The 17584-nt window shown below is 41.5% G+C and overlaps 1 protein-coding gene across 2 annotated transcripts in view; it reads left to right on the top strand.

Moving 5' to 3' along the window:
- The window catches only part of ttc16 (tetratricopeptide repeat domain 16), a 43784-nt gene extending 26509 nt beyond the window's left edge, over nucleotides 1–17275 (top strand). For both annotated transcript variants that reach the window (XM_027278507.1, XM_019272315.2), the window contains exons 3-19: nucleotides 1552–1694; nucleotides 2771–2846; nucleotides 3130–3232; nucleotides 4158–4303; nucleotides 4742–4865; nucleotides 5021–5101; nucleotides 5255–5430; nucleotides 6844–7147; nucleotides 8846–9209; nucleotides 10667–10770; nucleotides 10936–11062; nucleotides 11151–11364; nucleotides 11975–12130; nucleotides 13314–13484; nucleotides 13828–14004; nucleotides 15299–15443; nucleotides 16210–17275. In XM_027278507.1, the coding sequence (XP_027134308.1) occupies nucleotides 1552–1694; nucleotides 2771–2846; nucleotides 3130–3232; nucleotides 4158–4303; nucleotides 4742–4865; nucleotides 5021–5101; nucleotides 5255–5430; nucleotides 6844–7147; nucleotides 8846–9209; nucleotides 10667–10770; nucleotides 10936–11062; nucleotides 11151–11364; nucleotides 11975–12130; nucleotides 13314–13484; nucleotides 13828–14004; nucleotides 15299–15443; nucleotides 16210–16337 (2739 nt within the window). In that variant the 3' untranslated portion in view covers nucleotides 16338–17275. The remainder of the gene's footprint in view (nucleotides 1–1551; nucleotides 1695–2770; nucleotides 2847–3129; nucleotides 3233–4157; nucleotides 4304–4741; nucleotides 4866–5020; nucleotides 5102–5254; nucleotides 5431–6843; nucleotides 7148–8845; nucleotides 9210–10666; nucleotides 10771–10935; nucleotides 11063–11150; nucleotides 11365–11974; nucleotides 12131–13313; nucleotides 13485–13827; nucleotides 14005–15298; nucleotides 15444–16209) is intronic.
- The last annotated feature ends 309 nt before the right edge of the window (nucleotides 17276–17584 follow it).

The raw sequence follows: 17584 nt of genomic DNA on the forward strand, positions 1-17584 counted from the left end.
TCACTTCCATGTACTGTAATGCTACTTAATGGAAGTTAACATTATTGAGAGGGGTATCCTGAGGCAGCTTGAATGTTTACTTTCACATCAAATGTCAAACATGGAGGATTTCTGTGGACTTCCTCTTCTTGTTTATACCAAAGCTACATACAGAGATGACTAGGATGGTAGATCCATCTGCCTAGAAAAACTGAGAGCCTGTCACTAACAGATATTTTATTGGTGTCATGTCAAATGATTTCAAATATAAAGTCAATTTCAGGACGGAAAAAAGATTTAAGGCTGACTGGAGTGAATTTAAAAACATAATAACATGCCAAGTATTGATAGTAGCTTTAAAAAGTAGCCTGAGCACTGTGATTGTTGTCAAACTGATCTGTCAGTCCTCTCTACCCTAACTCTGTTCTTTCTTCTCTCTCTCTCTCTCTCTCTCTCTCTCTCTCTCTCCGAATCCATCTATCTCTCGCTGTCTCTCTCTCACTTACGCTCTCTGTCTGGTATTTCCAGTGTCTCTCGCCCTCTCTCACAGCTGCTCTATCTCACACCTTTACAAGGAGCTCAGTGCACATTCCAGCTCTCACTCTCATGAATCTGCCTGAATGAAAGGACACAGGCATCGACCTGAAGTCATTTTGCTCCTGCACATCAGGGATATGTGAAAGGCTGACCGCCTTTACACACTAGAGTACAAAACACTAAATGATGCTCATTTGTTATCATTCTATTTCTCCCAATCATTTGTACAGCAGTTTTACACAGTTCAGAGTACTACTAAAACTTGCAGTTACTGTAACTGCTATCACTGTTATTAATACTCCATAATTTATAGATAACAAATACAATTTTACAAAGGCTTGTACTACTACTGCAAATGCTACCACACTACTGATATTTAAATATGGTTGAGTTTAAACACTTACTGACCGGTTATGGCAATAGCAGCAGTACTGTGGGCACACATGTGAAGTTAAAGTTTCAGTGAATTTCCGCAGATAAATACAGATTTTTTAAAAATCCAACCAGATACATGTAAGATTTATGACGAGGCTTGTGACAGAATTTGCGGATTCTGGCCTCAATATCACCCACATGCAACAAATCAAATATAATCTGCTTTTAGGGAAACAGGCCTGGTCATATAAAGGCTAAATTGTGGCCCATGCAAAGCTCAGAGCCTCAGAGCTCAAGGTAATGTGGCTATGATCTTGCAGACACATTTTGATAGATTCATCACTTAGTCCATTGTGGTGTGTGGGTCAAATGAACTTGGTAAGCAGTGGGCCATCAGTCAAACAAAATAATTTGTTACTTAATAACCTCCTTCTCACAAAATCACAATTGAAAGTACAGCTACAGAGAAAAATAACAGCTTCAGTCATCTGATTTGATTCACTAAATAAGCTAAAAGGGTTTGGTGCCAGATTCAGATGCACAGTTGCTTTTCTATCGGTCTTAATTCTGTTAATATGACTAATGCTACGTCTACAACTGAGGCACAACTCTTTGTGTATCTATGTATCTGTGTATATGTGTATGTGTGTTTGTTTTCAGGAGGACGGCGTGGCGTCCAACAGCCTAGAGGAGGAGCTGGAAGTGACCACGTACTGGTGGGGTGAGTGGGCCAAGTGGACAGCCTGCACTCGTACCTGTGGAGGGGGAGTGATGTCACAGGAGAGACACTGCCTGAAACAGAGGTTAGTCAGTCTACACACACACACACACACACACACACACACACACATTTTAGAGTTTTTCAATCAATCAATCAATCAATCAATCAATTCACTTAATTATCACATACCATATAATAATAGAGGTACAATCAAAGTGAACTGTATTTCCATAAGATCGCATTTTTTAAAATTACAAATGGGGTAAAATAGGATTGTAACACAAATAGAACAGAATCATGTATCACTGCTCATCAGGGTCATGGTGGGACTGGAACATATCCCAGCTGACTTTAGGCAAGAGGCGTACACCCTGGACAAGTTACAAGTATATCACAGGGCACATAGAGACAAACAACCATTCACACTCACATTCACACCTACGGGCCATTTAGAGTCACCAATCAACCTGTTAACTGCATGTGTTTGGACTGTGGGAGGAAGCCAGAGTATCCGCAGAGGACGAAGGCCAAGGTTCGAACCAGGAACCTTCTTGCTGCGAGGTGACAGTGCTAGAAAATAAGAAAAGAAAAGTAGAAGAAAAAAGTCCTCATTTCCTAGTGGCCTGAGGATAGAAGCTATTCCTGAGCCTCTCCATGCTATGTTGTGGTGTGTCTGGAACCTTTTTCCTGATTGGAGCAGGTAGAAAAGGTCATTATCTGGGTGGTTGGAAACCTTGATGATTGTCCAAACCTTTTTTATGCAGCGTCTGGTATACAGTAGATGTATTTCAGGCAGAGTAGAGCACCACCTATTGTACATTCAGCTAAATAAATCACTGACATTGTTTGGAACTTGACAGTCTCTGTTGGCTTTGAAATAATGATCAGAATCAGAAATCAGAATCAGAAATACTTTAGTAATCTCGCAGGGAAATTGTGTTCATAACAGCAGCTCCCAAACGGTAAGTTAGATAGTAGTAATACCAAGAAAACTGAAAATAAACAGAAAATAGAAAAAATATATATAATTTAGTAGATTCATATATTTAGGGTGAATTGTACTTTAAGCTCACACAACACGCATCTTAACCTGATATACTATTAGCTTCCAATGTGATTTATATCTAATCTTTTTTACATGTTGTTATTTCTCCAAAGAAAGAAAGTTGCTGCTGGGAAGGACAACATGACCTGTACAGGAACTGCTAAGAAATATCACCTCTGCAACACTAAAGTGAGTCACAGACTTCTAGTTAATTTCTCAACACTCAAACAAACACAGTACTGACAGTAGAGAGCCGCAGTCGTTTGTGGTCGGCCTTGTCCAGGCAAGACTGTATGTAGCTGTTTGAAAGTGAAGCCGGGCGGGGCTCGAAGCGGTCGTACATTCTCAGAAAACCATCCCTGCACAAATAAACGCTTTAAAAGAATTTATTTGTACAACATACTATAAAACCAAATCTTAACAAGTATGAATCAGACCTTTTAATGGTCTGTGCTGTCTCTCTGCACTACAGGAATGTCCTGCCACTGGGAGGAGCTTCAGAGAGGAGCAGTGCTGGTCCTTCAACTCCCAGTTTTACAATGGGAGGAACTACCAGTGGAAACCTCTGTATCCTGGTAATAACACCCATAAAACGCTTTGACAACTTCTTATTACCCTATTAAACAGAGGTGACTGAGGTCTTTGCTGTCTGAGCTGCAGTGCTTCAACGTGCCCTGCATCCAGAACAGTACCATCCTTTAGTTCTTATAACAAATGTTGTCTTCTGATATGCTTTATATCTTTTTCAGACTTAACTGCCTATTACTACACTGTGTTGCCTATTAAAACATGTTCTTAACAGGAGATTAAGTGGGTAAAATGTAAGCTATCGAAGGCTCTAGAATGGTTCTTGTACTGTGAAAATGGCAAAAAGGGAACAGAAAGAAATGTGTAGGGGAAAAAATGTGAGACAAAAGGGAGACAGGGGTTTGACACACTATTAGAGTGGTCACACACAATGCCGAACCCGCAGAGAATTCTCATCAACATCAACAGTTTTTCTCCTCGTTCAGCTCATAGTTTTGGTATCACAGCACGCTTACTGTTTCCAGCAGCAGGCAGCTGTTTTCAGCAAACAAGCTCTGATAAACTCACTGTACTCTACCTGCTCAGCACCAGACAACAGACACACACAGCTAGCGACTAACTGGTGAAGAAAGTGGAGTATTTAGCAGCTAGAGTCAGATATTCTCATCTGGAGTTGGTGGAGACCAAACCAGAGGTGAAGGGAGAGTGGACTTTCATTCAACAGGTGAACACAAACATGACTCCAAATGAGTGCTAATGTTACTCTTGTCTGCTGGATGTCTTGTTTGGGGACATAACAACCAAGCAATAAGACTGTGAGTTTACCAGATACTGATGATTGTAGCTTTAAGATATAATAACTTCATTTATAGCAGTGTTAACGGTAGTAATTGCAGAAAAAAATGTGTGTAAAATCTTTTATTCCTAGTGGTAACGGTTAGATAGTGACCATTGACCTGTGTGCCTCTCCAGATGACTACGTACACATCTCCAGTAACCCCTGCGATCTCCACTGCACCACCCCTGACGGCCAGAGGCAGCTGATGGTGACGGCACGGGACGGCACTTCCTGCAAGTACAGCAGTTACCGTGGTGTCTGCGTGGATGGTAAGTGTGAGGTGAGTCCAGCTTCTTCTTTACTTTGTACCTGTTTTACTTTCGTTTAAATACTTTCAGTTTTCAGCACCACTGAACGCACAGCACCGTGTTTGTATAACCAACAAACCCATCGGGAGGAAGCTGCTGCAGTAGGATCTCAACTTTCTGACCAACTGAGGTGTAAAGTTAGAAAATATTCTTAAACCGACTGAATGAAAACTTGATAGATTTACAAAATTCTTCTGATGTCAAGTTTGTTTAAAACTACTTTTATACACCTCTGGTGTAACACCAGGAACTCTTCTTTATGAATCAACCTCCAAAATAATCTAATCTTGTGAAAGAAAATATTTGTTAGCTTCTGCTTCATTATCATGTTATTACTGATCATTTAATGATCTATATAAGTTTGTTTTAATGTTATCCTTTTTTCTTACACTTCTTGCTTTGCTACTCAGCCAATCGGATGTGATGGAGTACTGTTTTCCTCCAACACCTTGGATAAATGTGGGGTCTGTCAAGGTGATGGCAGCAGCTGCAGCAGAGTCACCGGAAACTTCCGCCGTGGGGCCACGACTCTGGGTGAGCCTCTGGGTGAATTTTAATATTTACATACGCTCAGAGATTTAATGAGGAATTGACTGGATTGGTCAGAACAATCTTCTTGGTGATGTAAACAAAATAAATTACCAATAAAAAGGGAAGACGCTGATCACTTTCTATTTCCTGTCATCAAGGTTATTCTTTTATCACTCAAATCCCTGAAGGATCATGGGACATCCAGATCATTGAGAGGAAGAAGTCAGCTGATGTTCTAGGTGGGTATATACACATCGTATTTGTTCATTGATTTGTGTGTGCAACAGTTAGTTCAAATGTTTACCGCAAATGTTACGTTACAACTCTTAAACGCAAAACAGAATTTACTGTTTCCACTTTGTTTTGAGTTTTCCATTTATCTTGTTCTCCAGCTGTGACTGACCAGGCAGGCAACTTCTTCTTTAATGGTGCCTATAAGGTGGACAGTCCCCAGAACTTCCATGCAGCAGGAACAATTTTCAAGTACCGCCGCCCTATGGATGTGTACGAGACTGGGATCGAGTACATTGTTGCCAAAGGTCCCATCGATCAGGCCATCAATATTCTGGTACACCTGACCATTTACTGAACTCTGTCACTTGAGCTCATCCTCCACACTCACCTGTAACTATTCAACAGAGAATGTGTACATTAGATCATTATAAATGCAGTAAATGCAGCAACTTACCATCTGCGAATATCTCTGTTTTTTCTATGACTCACTCTGTACTGAATGTTTTGTCAGACTGATTGTTATTTGAGGTGCTCTCTACTACTTTGCTCTATGCTGGACTGCTAGAGTGTGTAACCACCTCTCACAGCAGTAGGTTTTCTGTTTCTTCTTCCCAGTTTCATTCCCTAAAAGTGAATATCAGGTATTGTACTGTCTCTGTGCTATCTGTGCACATATGGCATGTGTGGTTTTAATGTTTTTTTTTTTTATCTTTAGAGTCACCAGAGGGAGCTGTGTAAAATCTGATAAATGTCCTCAAGTGATGTCACTTGAATCAGCGTTGGTTGGCGAGAAGTTTCAAAATTAAATCTTTAACCAAACGTCCAACGTGCATTCATAATGTAATGAATAGGCGCTAAGTTTTGACAAGGATGAAAAATGGATCAGAAAAGACTATCTCTGGCTGGACTGCCTCGATGGATGGCCAAGGATGATGCACAAAGTCCTCTTGTTGCTAGTCTTACCCATCTAAACCAATTTGTTTAGTGTAGTTACTTTACTTTTCTGACCCCTGACCCCCAAAGAGAAATGTGCACATGTATGAATTGCACATGCACAAATGCACACTACTTCATCACACTGTAATATTCGACTTAAGGTTCTCCAGTGGAGACTGTCAACACTTTCGGCAACAAAGCACAGATGCTATTCAGAATATTTCCTGGCAACAAGATGCTCATGTGTGGTCAGAGCTGTGATGTTGTAGCAGCTTGATGCACAAAATGTGTGTATTGTCTCCTTTTTTAAACGTGTCTGCCAAATGTCTGAGATGTAAATGCAATCAAGGCGTAATAGTCTGTGTCTCAGGTTGATTGAGTACAGGCCTCAGCTGTTCTGAGAGTGGCCATAAATTCCAAACAGTGTCCATGTCACAGGGCAGGTTCGACAGATCTCCCAGCAGGATGCTGGAACACAGAGATTCTCCTGGAAACTCATTGGACATTGGTTCATCTCTGCTAACAATGAGTATTTATCATCTTATACTGCATAAAAAATGTTACAGACAGTGCTCATTGTCTCGAAGGAAACATTATCTTAATACAAAATATGTATTAAATCACATCTCTCTTTCTTAAAGGAAACTTTTAGAGGATGATCTGAAAGCAATTATAAAGAATGATGGTTAGGGAGTTGGTTTTAAAAACAGACAAATCATGGATATGCCTATGACATAACTGATGTGCAGTGTGAAATCAGTTTGAAACCCATGTAAACTAACCTGTCCTTGACTTTCTTTGTGTCATTCAGGTTTGGAACCAGAACGGTCGTACACCGTACATCACGTACGAATACACTGTCCTCCGAGACTCACTGCCACCCATCCCACCTCCTCCTGTCTACACCGGATCAGACACCTCAGCCGGAGAGATTTCTGTGGAGATGGGGGGCCTGCTTGCCCCTAACAGCAGTATTTATGACCATTCCACCACTAAGGGCCAGTTGGAGCCAGGAGGTGCAGATGGGCAGAAGGGCCAAGAGACCAACGAGGTGTACGAGGAGACAGCAGCCATCGGCTGTGACCAGGATGGAGCCGCTGCCCCTAAATATTCAGGTAGTGACCATAGGTTTGTTGTTTTTTCAGTGTTTATAATGCTGCAGTGTAACACTATTGCTAAAGTACCTTCAACTTTTCTTTTGCATTTTTGTACTGTAATCTTTTGTTACTTATCAGCATATCATGCCAATACCAATATATCTGTAATAAAATAGTCATTCTTGCTGATTTATTGGCCGGGCTCTAAGAGAAAGAAAAGAGAGAGAGACTGTGAGAAAGGAAAAAAAGAAAGCAAGAGAAAGTAAGATAAGGAATAAATCAGAAGATGGTTCAGTGGCCTATTGGCAGATAAGACAAAATAGGTCAGATTTTACAGCTCTCTTTTTCTGTGTGTCTGTGAGATGGCCCTTTGGAGTTCTGCATTATTTATGGTACAGACACATAAAGAGGATCAGCAGCGAATGAAAAATTCAGACTTTCGTGGTGTTTTCTCCTTTTTAAAAAATGGCTGCAATACGAGCGGTAATGGCCTTCCTGCGGGCTCTCAGCTCACTCAGCTGACTGTCGAGTCCATTACACCACCGCTTTGGGTGGTGAGATGAGATGGAGAGGTGGTTGAAAGGCTCACCATACACTTTCTACACAGGCTGACGTCATACTACAGACCAGATACTGAGCGTTGACTGGAACACTTTGAACTGAGTTTATCTCCTAGATTTCCGTTTCTATTTTCTGTCACCTCTGATATTTTTTATCCACAGAGTATTTTTGACATTTCCTGCAAAAACTTTTAATTCTTTTTTCTAAAGATGGCTCTTATGACAAAAACATAAATTTAGTAGATGTCCAGTTTTCTTATCTGTATGTACAATATAGTAGGATGCAGTACAGCAGCCTGTGAATAAATCTTACCCATGTGATTTATATTGTATTATTTATATTGCTCAGTTTCCAATCATTGCATCATATTTAGAGGTGTTTGATGATAGACACCCCTTAATATACAGTTTCCCCCCTGTATTCCCACCTGAGTAGCTTCCAACTTGAATTGACGTTTGGGACGATAGTTCCATGAGGGTTCATAGTGTCTATCTATATATATATATCTTATATATCTATATATATATATATCTATACTATATATATAGTTTTTTTTTTTTTCCTTAGTATTTGGTCTATGACTTGATGTATTTGGTATCTTTGGAAACATTCAGTCTCTACTAAAATTTAAACTCAAATATTGTGGGTTTAACAAGTTTTTGTTTGAACTACCATGACAGTCCCACTAGTGAGTCTAAGACCAAGCAGCTGGGTTACTTTTAATCCCTGAACATGATATAACACGATGTCTTTTTCTTTGACTTTGACTCAAATTTGGCCAATACAACCACACAACTAATAACAGAATGTTTGGAAGGGCTGTTGTATTGGTTTGCATTCGATTATTGGAGGGTGTACTTCATAAAGTGGTACCTCATCACCTTATTACCTTTGACTGTTGATTTCTTGATGTTGTGGTTGAGAAATGTTTAGGTAACCACCCTTTGATGCACGTGTCTGACACTTGTGAAGAACCAAATCTGTTTGTTTTCATTCCAACAGAAAACAGCTGCAACATTTTCTAATACGAGTTGAATATGAATTACGTTCTCAAGTGCAACCATGAGCAAAAGCTCCATCACAGGTTGCACCTGAATACGATAAATACATTTTCTCTCCAAGAATAGCTGATTTTTTTTCACTTTGATCCATCAGAGGGAAATAGCAGTCATACAGGCAGCACTGCCAAACCTGCCCCTGATGGTGGGCCCCTGGATACGGGGCCAGACTCTCCAAACCTCATCTGGAGGGTCCTGCTGGATGGCCGAATTAGCTCAGATGAGTTGCTCATCAACATCTCAACTAATCAGCTGCTGACAGATGGAGACAGTTTGTTCTCGGCAGAGGTGGGACCAGCCGAGATGGACCTGAGCAGTGTGGAGCAAGATGGACTGTTTGGTGTCAACGAGACGCTGGAATTTACTCTGGGTCGCAAACGCAACGACAGCGGAGACATTCCCTATGTGAACAAAACGGTACAGAGCGGTGGAAGGACCTCCGCCCGCTCCAACAGAACCAGGTAATCTAACAGAACCTAGGCAATCCAACAGAGCTCAGGTAAAAAGAGTCAAATGAGTTTTAAGATGATACACAGCAGAGGTCCACTCTTCACTACTGCAGTCTGGTTTGAGCTCACAGAAAGCTGTTTCCCTTCAGGCTGGATTAAGTCTGGACCAAATGTTTTCAGGTTAGGGTCACAATGGGTCTGAATGTTCAGATGTTGTCAAGCCCCTGGGTCTGCTGCTGGCTGCGGGAAATATGCTGCTGACTGTATGAAAAAAAGGCTGGGCGGAATGGACATCCTCAGAGAGATGTGGGCAGACGAAGTGGCAGGGAGGCAGGTAGGCTGCAACACAGTTAGACAGACAAGCAGACAGACAGGTTGTAAAGCAGTTGGATAGACAAAGTGGTTAGTAAAGTGTTTAGATATACAGGCAGCAAAGCAGGACTGACAGGCAATTAAGGCAAGCAGAAAGGTAGTAAAGCAGCTTGACAGGTAGACTAAAAGGCAGTTAAGCAGTTAGATAGGTAGACATAGAGAGTAAGAGTCAGAGACATCTAGGATAGACAGGTAGGCAGTAAAGCGAGCGGACAGGTACTGTAGATATACTGTACAAGCAGTGAGACAGTGAGACAGGTAGATATATTGGCTGTAGGCAGGCAGACAGGTAGACCTGGCAGGTTTTGCAGTCATCATATTTATAATTCATGTTGGCTTCCCTGCTCTGTGTCCAAACACGGCTTCACCAGCTCTGCAGCCAGCAGCTATAAAACACACGATGACACACCCTTTCCTCTGAGAGACAGAGAGAGGAGAGGAAACGAGCAGAGCAGAGGAGCACAGAGCGGGGGTGTGGGGGGGGGGGGAGGGGGGTGGGTGGGGGGTGGGGGTGGGAGGCTTACAGTCACACTTAGAAACAAATAATTCAAGGTATTTGCAAGAAAAAGTGAAAAATGTGATGCGAAGGGGGGAAAGTGTGCTGTCAGACTGGAAGTCACCTCTGGGGAGAGAATAATGTGCAGGAATCAGTCTGGCTTACATGGAGGGATGCCGGTGAGATATAACTCAAAGCGCTGATGTGACTTTCAAATAAACGTCTGGCGGCTGGCGGAGGCGGAGGGAATGACCGGTGTTATGACAAGAATGTGCACATGACTTTTATGTGATGTGATGAAAAAACAAAGTGCGTCTGCCAGCATGCAGGCTGTGAATCAGCTGTCACACTGTGGTCGTCTGAGGCCTGGGAGACAATCTCTGTATGTGAGTGTGTGTATACGACTGCGTATCCTTAAACGTCCTTGAAAGAATATTTCAGTCGAAACATACTGCATATATGTCAAAGCAGCGTAATCCACTTCTCTCTTCAGGAATAAATGCTGCCACGGCAACTGCTTTAGTTTTTATTTCCATATATCTATATATATGATTCTTTTTTTGTGTGTGTCCGTACTTGTGCGTGCGTATATGTGTAACAGAGCAAATCAAAGGATGTACCTGAAGCAACTGAGCATGAGTCCTGCTGACTGGTATCGCTGGAAACTTTCCTCTCAGGAGCCCTGCAGCATGACATGCTCTATAGGTACATGCAAACACACACACACACACATCAATAGGCAGTTAGGCAAATTACCCTCTTGTGAATAGTAACAGTTATCACTCTGTGAGTGCTGAGTTTCTTTAATGATCACATCTTTCATTCTTTCTAGTAAAGCTTTTTGTTTTTCTTGTGTTGCTCTCAATCCAGGAGTGTCAAAGTCCTTCGTCACATGTATTCGTTATGATGGTGTCGAAGTGCACGATATGTATTGTGATGCTTTGACCAGACCGGAGCCAGTCCATGACTTCTGTATTGGGAGAGAATGTCAACCCAGGTAGAATCTACTGGAAAAACAATTTAAGGAACCGCAAATTATTCAAACTGTACTTAACAGTACATGGTGCAATATATTTGTCTTTCAGATGGGAGGCGAGCAGCTGGAGTGAGTGCTCGAGGACCTGCGGGGAGGGTTTCCAGTTTCGTCAAGTCCGCTGTTGGAAGATGCTCTCACCGGGCCTGGACAGCTCTGTCTACAGTGACCTCTGCACCATGGCCGACCTGGAGAGACCTGTGGAGAGACGACCCTGCAAGAGCCCCGCCTGCGGCCCACAGTGGGAGGTGGCCGAGTGGTCCGAGGTATGAGACGTCATGTCGTGTAATGATTTACTCTGCTGAGAATAGAAGCCGAACAAAGGAGTAAGAAATCAAAGAGAGAAGAAGCATGTAATACATGCTTTTGTCAGTTCTTCTTCTGCATTTTGTATTTTTTAGTCCCTAGTTTCCTACCTTTGGATTTCTTTTCTTGGTTTTAATTTTAAAAAAATTGAACTTTGAATTGTTTTCTTGCAGTGGAGAGATCTATCTCTTACTCTTGTGAGACTCAGGTTTAGCAGCTGTCTGCCGCAGTCTTGTGGTCTGATTGTAGTCTCTGATGGATTCTCCAGAGACACTCAGCAGACACCAAAAAAACCTTGATGTGATTTGAGCCAATGGCCAAAAAAATGAATGAAATGTACAGAGAATCACAGTGTTTAAACACTCAAATAGAATCTGCTGTCCATGGTACATTTTTAAAAGAGACCTGGAGTTATCAATTTGATATTTTCTTGTTTCACAGACAAGAAAAAAAATATTCACTGTAACATACTTTGTAACAAATGTGAATGTCAGTGTTTTACTCAAGAGCACTTCATGATGTGTTGGTGAAAAGCTTCAGTGCGTTTCTGTGTGCTTCTCCTTCATCCAGTGTCCTGCTAAATGTGGCCGCAAAGCCCAGGTGACGCGGGATGTCCGCTGCTCTGATGAGACCAGACCGTGTGACCCAATGACCAAACCACCAAACATCAAAAACTGCACAGGTCCACCCTGTGAACGCCACTGGACTGTGTCCGAGTGGGGGCCCGTGAGTGTCTTTACCTATATATGCGTATGAGACATATGTGCTGATACCAGGGTGTAGTTGTTATGGAATTTTCTATCCTTAGGTTACACAAGGTCACGTGGGGCCCTTGAGGTCCTCAGCAGTATTAATTGTTTGGCTTTGACTAGGTGCCAGTCTATCTCAATACTGTGGTGGCCAGGGTCGAAGACATAATAGATAGCTGGCCGTTGACGTTCCAATCTGCGTAAACAGACATCTGTGACTAGAATATGTTGACAATAACACCTCCATGGGTAAAAACATTCTCTTTGACTAATTCTGGGGTGTGTGGTATTTGTGGTGTTATCTTTGGGTTTAAAGTCTATCCACCAGCATGAGTTCAGCAGAATGTGAGACTGAATAAGGCACTTCGGATAAACTTTAAGAGTGTCTCTAATTCCCCTTGATCAAGCGTCAATAAATAATACAGCATAAGACATCAGAGGCTCCTGAACACTTTCTTCCTTCCTGACCTCACCATTGACCTTTGACTTCAGCAATTTCTCCACAACAGTAGTAGCTTAAAAGAAAGAAATGTTTTTGAGCTTGATAGTTTTATTACAAAAGAGCAGCTTGCGTGTCCCAGCTGTTTTTACTTCAGCGAAAAACTGTTGTGAACAGTGTGAATTTATGGTTTGTATTACATTGTACAGACAAATGTAGTTCCTAATGTTCCATTCTGTCTGGAAGACTTGTAGATCTAATTTACAACCATGGAGTCCAACCAGGCACAAACATGGATGGATGTGAGTTTTTCTTTGCACAAAGTAAAATATGATTCCCCATGCAACAACTTTCTCTTGCCTACAAGAAATCAACAACAGTGTATTGTACCATTTTGTATAATTCATAGAACATAAGTAGATGCTGTAATTACAGTGAATAATTAACTCATGAGACATGATGTGACATGATTTTATCCCATGTGACGTGACATTATATGATTTTTCTTTTCCTCTGACATGGTGTGATGTGACATGAAGCTATTTCATTTCATGTGATGCTTCATTTTTCTTTAATATGTGAGGTGACCTGATATGACCTCATGTGACAAATACCTCTGAGCTTTGTGGCAAAACTTCGCTCAAGGAGGTGATAATAATTACGGAAATCTCTCCTCTTGTTCATGAATCATCCAGTTTGATTTTTGCCCTTGTTGTTGTAGTGCTCGGGGGTGTGCGGCCAGGGGAAGATGGTGCGTCATGTGTACTGTAAAGCTCCGGAGGGTCGCGTGGTTCCAGAGAACCAGTGTTCTGCGGAGAACAAGCCGCTGGCCATCCACCCCTGTGGGGAGAGAGACTGTGCTCCACACTGGCTGAGCCAAGACTGGGAGAGGGTGAGGACTTATCACAGTGCTGAAATTCGAACGAGTAGACTAGACTGATTTATTGATTGGCAGAAAATGAACAAATATTTTTATGATTGATTGTTTAAGTAATTTATCTAGAATTCAAAATGGCTCCTAGTTCCACAGCTAAAATTTAAGGATTGTGGCATTTGGACTGTTTGTTGGACAAAACAAGCATTTTGTGGGAGTTATAATATCTGAAATTCAATTGTCATGGACAGCTAAAGTGTCCCATCATTACAGTTTTCACTGTTCAACATCGTCCTTTAGTTATCTTGAGGAAAATCAACAAAGATATGAATACTGGTAACTTTCTGTTTTTTGTTTGTAGTGTAACACAACCTGTGGTCGTGGCATGAAGCAAAGGACTGTCCTGTGTGTCGGCATCAGTGCAGGAAAGTTCCAAATTTTTGATGATGAGGCTTGTGGAGGCAGCGAGAAGCCCGATGAGGAAAGCACCTGCTTTGAGAGGCCGTGCTTTAAATGGTACACCACCCCGTGGTCTGAGGTGAGGTCAACATACACATACTTCCCCTTCACATCTCTGATGTAGAGAATGGATCATAATGTGTTTCCATCCAGGACTCTTGGTGAAGACACACTGATGTAAAAGTATAGTTGCTCGATATACTAAAAGGATGCTCCACCTAAAACTTTTTTTTTGATTGTCAAATAGTCAACACCTTCAGTCTTGCTTGCTTGAGTTCTCTGTATATACTGTATGCCAAGGCTCCTGCCTGTATGCCACGCAAAGATGCAACAGGTAACAGACTAATATTTCTGGTGGCAAGGGCAGCAACATTTAATTGGCTAGTCAACTAATCGGGCACATCTCTGTTAGATATGTACACAACAGGTCCTCAGATCCTCTGCAGTTGGACTTATTACTGGAAAAATAAAACACACAGGGAGTCTGCCATCATCTCTAGGACAGTCTGCCTGTGGATCTGAGGGACTCTTTAAAGAAATAGCTTTTATTTAAGGTGCACTGTCCTTCAGTGGCTAGTTTTGAAGCCCTAATCATTTGACCTCCTTTCCTAATTTATTCATTTTTAACATTTTCTGATAATATTTTATATTTTTCATTCATGTTGCAGATTTTAGGTCTTTGGTTTTCATGCACTGGGTCTCATACTTGTGTTATCTATTTTATCGTTTAATTATTTTAACCTTGCACAATTATATTCATTGTTTTCTATTTCTGTTTTTACTTTTAATGCAATTTGGTATGCATGTTTGTAGCTCACAGCTAAAAGGTTCCTGGTTGGAACTTCATCTTCCTTAATAGGTCAATTGCTGACTGGAAATTGCCTGTAGGTGTGAATGGTTGTTTGTCTCTATGTGCCCTGTGATAAACTTGCGACTTGTCCAGCTTGTACCTCGCCTCTTGCCCAAAGTCAGCTGGGATAGGCTACAGCCCCACCATGAGCCTGATGATGATAAGCGGTTACAGATAATGGATGGATGGATGTTTTGAGAGAGTACCAGTGTGCAAAGCTGGACTGTGGACTGGTAGCTGATGAGGTGCCAGTTCACCTTCTCTGCATAATTTCTTTCAGATTTCATGCTTAAATTTCAACTCAAACAACAGAGGCTGAGTAGTAAAGCCTAAAGTTTCAGAAATGTTATAATATAATAATATTGCAAGTACTACCACATTCACTACAAGTTCAAACTTTGTAATTCTTGTCATTTAGATTAGTGTCAAGAATCATGCTTAACTGACAGACAAATAAAATGCCTGACCACAAAGAAATCCTCAAGTGCATCAGTGGTGTGTTTCTGCTCCTGTGTGTTCTCAGTGCACAAAGACGTGTGGTGTGGGTGTGAGGATGAGGGACGTGAAGTGTTACCAGGGCAGGGAGCTGGTCCGAGGCTGCGACCCCCTCACCAAACCACCGGCCAAACAGACGTGTACCCTGCAGCCCTGCCCAACTGAGCCGCCAGGTAACACCCCAGGAAACCTGGTGTGATGCCTCCAGAAGCTTCCACCCACACACACACACACACACACACACACACACACACACACACAGTTATGCCATACATATACTGAAATACAGGCAATTTGTCCAAGGTTAAGTGTAGCTAACACCGGTTTAGTTGGCCGGCATCTTGCCCCAGAAGTAGATCCCCATGCAGCTACAATAGCTAATTCAGGAATCTTATTCCTGTTTAGTTTCATCTGGAGTTCATCTTTAAGTTTATGTGTAGCTTTAGAAGGCTTGTGCTGCTTGCCCCAGACTCATGTTTCCTTAGTGTCCACATTGAAGGTGAGTGCAAGGTTAACATGATCCATAGTCAGTACCCATAGTCACAGTTGCAAGACTAACACTGTGTCTGCGCATGATGTACAGTACTCAGCGTAGTTCACCTGTGTTTTCTGCAGTCATGAGTGCAAAAAAAAAAATAGACTTACCCATGTGAAACACAACAGTTACTTTCTTCTGTAGACAGATTAAAATAGAAGTGTATTTGTTCCATCAGACGTGCATGAGAAAAGTAAACAACACGGCTAAAATGCTTCCTGTGTAGACCCAGGTTTAAAAGGTTTTCAGGTTTGACGAATGAAAAAGGTTTTTGTTTTAAGAACAGCAAAGTGAGCGATCGAAAACAGTACTGACCACAGCTTTTTTTTAACCTGCTTCTGGATTTAGATTTAAATGTTTTAAAATCCTCACATGAACTCCACCATGTGTGAACTGTATCCCAGATGAGAGTTGTCAGGATCGTCCCTCCGCCAATTGCCTGCTGGCTCTGAAGGTCAACCTGTGCAGCCACTGGTACTACAGCATGGCCTGCTGCCACTCCTGCCGCGCTGTACGACCTCCAAGCTTCTAGCTCCAGGACAGCACGCCTTCTCTCCACCCCAACTCTAATTTCAGCATGAGGAAAGAAATGGGTATGTTTATGTACACGTGGTACAACAGTTACTGTGAACAATGAGAGGAAGCTGATTATAAGAAGCAGAACTTTCTCTAATAACATGGTTTTCTATGATTAATTTGTCAGTTGGATAGTTTAAATGATCTAAAATGAAATCAGGTCATCTTCATATCAGACAAAAACAGTTTGTCAGAATACTTTTGTAGGCCTTGAGCCTCCTGTCACTCCTTCACACCATCACAGAATACTCATTATCATTAAACTGTATCTCAGTTATTAAGGCAGTTGTTCTCAGCTGTTATTAATTATTTATCTTCCTCTAACAACATGTGGAGCTGGAGACAAAGTGGAGTCAAACGGTCTTACAGACCTCCGTCATCAGTTAGCAACGTGCTCTAGTTGTGTTCGTCGCTGCAATGAGAATATGTATTAAATTATTTTTCAACGGAATATACTGCATGACTAGAATATTTAATACAGATACTGTTTATGAAATATTTAATTGTATTTCAGTTTGGTGTCTGGCATGTAAAAAGTTTATATTTCCATTCCACCCCCTGCCGCTTGGCACCGTGCCGATAGGCCTGCAGGATATGGAAGCATATTTATTAGCCATAGCACATTTTCATTTATCGTGACGCTCCTGATGCCAGCCGATGGTTATTCATCGGGTCATCTGATGCCAGTTCTAGTCTGTGTGTGTGACAGAGAAGGAGAGAGTTAATACAAACACAGAAAGAAACATTCCTGACACTTGAAGTATGGTTGAAATGTATTCAGACGTGTACATGTATGTCTCATTTTTAACTATTGTGTACTGTGTTTTTATATAACTGATACCTCTTTGTACAAAACTAAGTATGGAAATTGTGTACTGTTGATAATAAACAGAAAACCTAATGGTACTGTCTTATATTTCAATAAAATAACAGTTCAAATGAACATATTTACCTTTTTGTTGTTCTTATATACCCTCATATATGACTTGCTCAAAGACAACTTGACAGTAGCTATTGGGGGAGACGATTATAGATTTATTTCACTTTTATTTAAGCAGGATTGAGATCTCTTTGTCAAAACAGTCCATGCGAACATGGTAGCACAATTATGGTATCCAGCACAGACACAATACATTAAAGAATGAGGAGGAAGTAATGAGTAGGAAAAAATGTTGATGATGTAGCACAGCTAAAAACCAGTCC

This window comes from Larimichthys crocea, chromosome III, assembly GCF_000972845.2.
Source record: "Larimichthys crocea isolate SSNF chromosome III, L_crocea_2.0, whole genome shotgun sequence".
In the NCBI taxonomy this organism is placed as follows: domain Eukaryota; kingdom Metazoa; phylum Chordata; class Actinopteri; family Sciaenidae; genus Larimichthys; species Larimichthys crocea.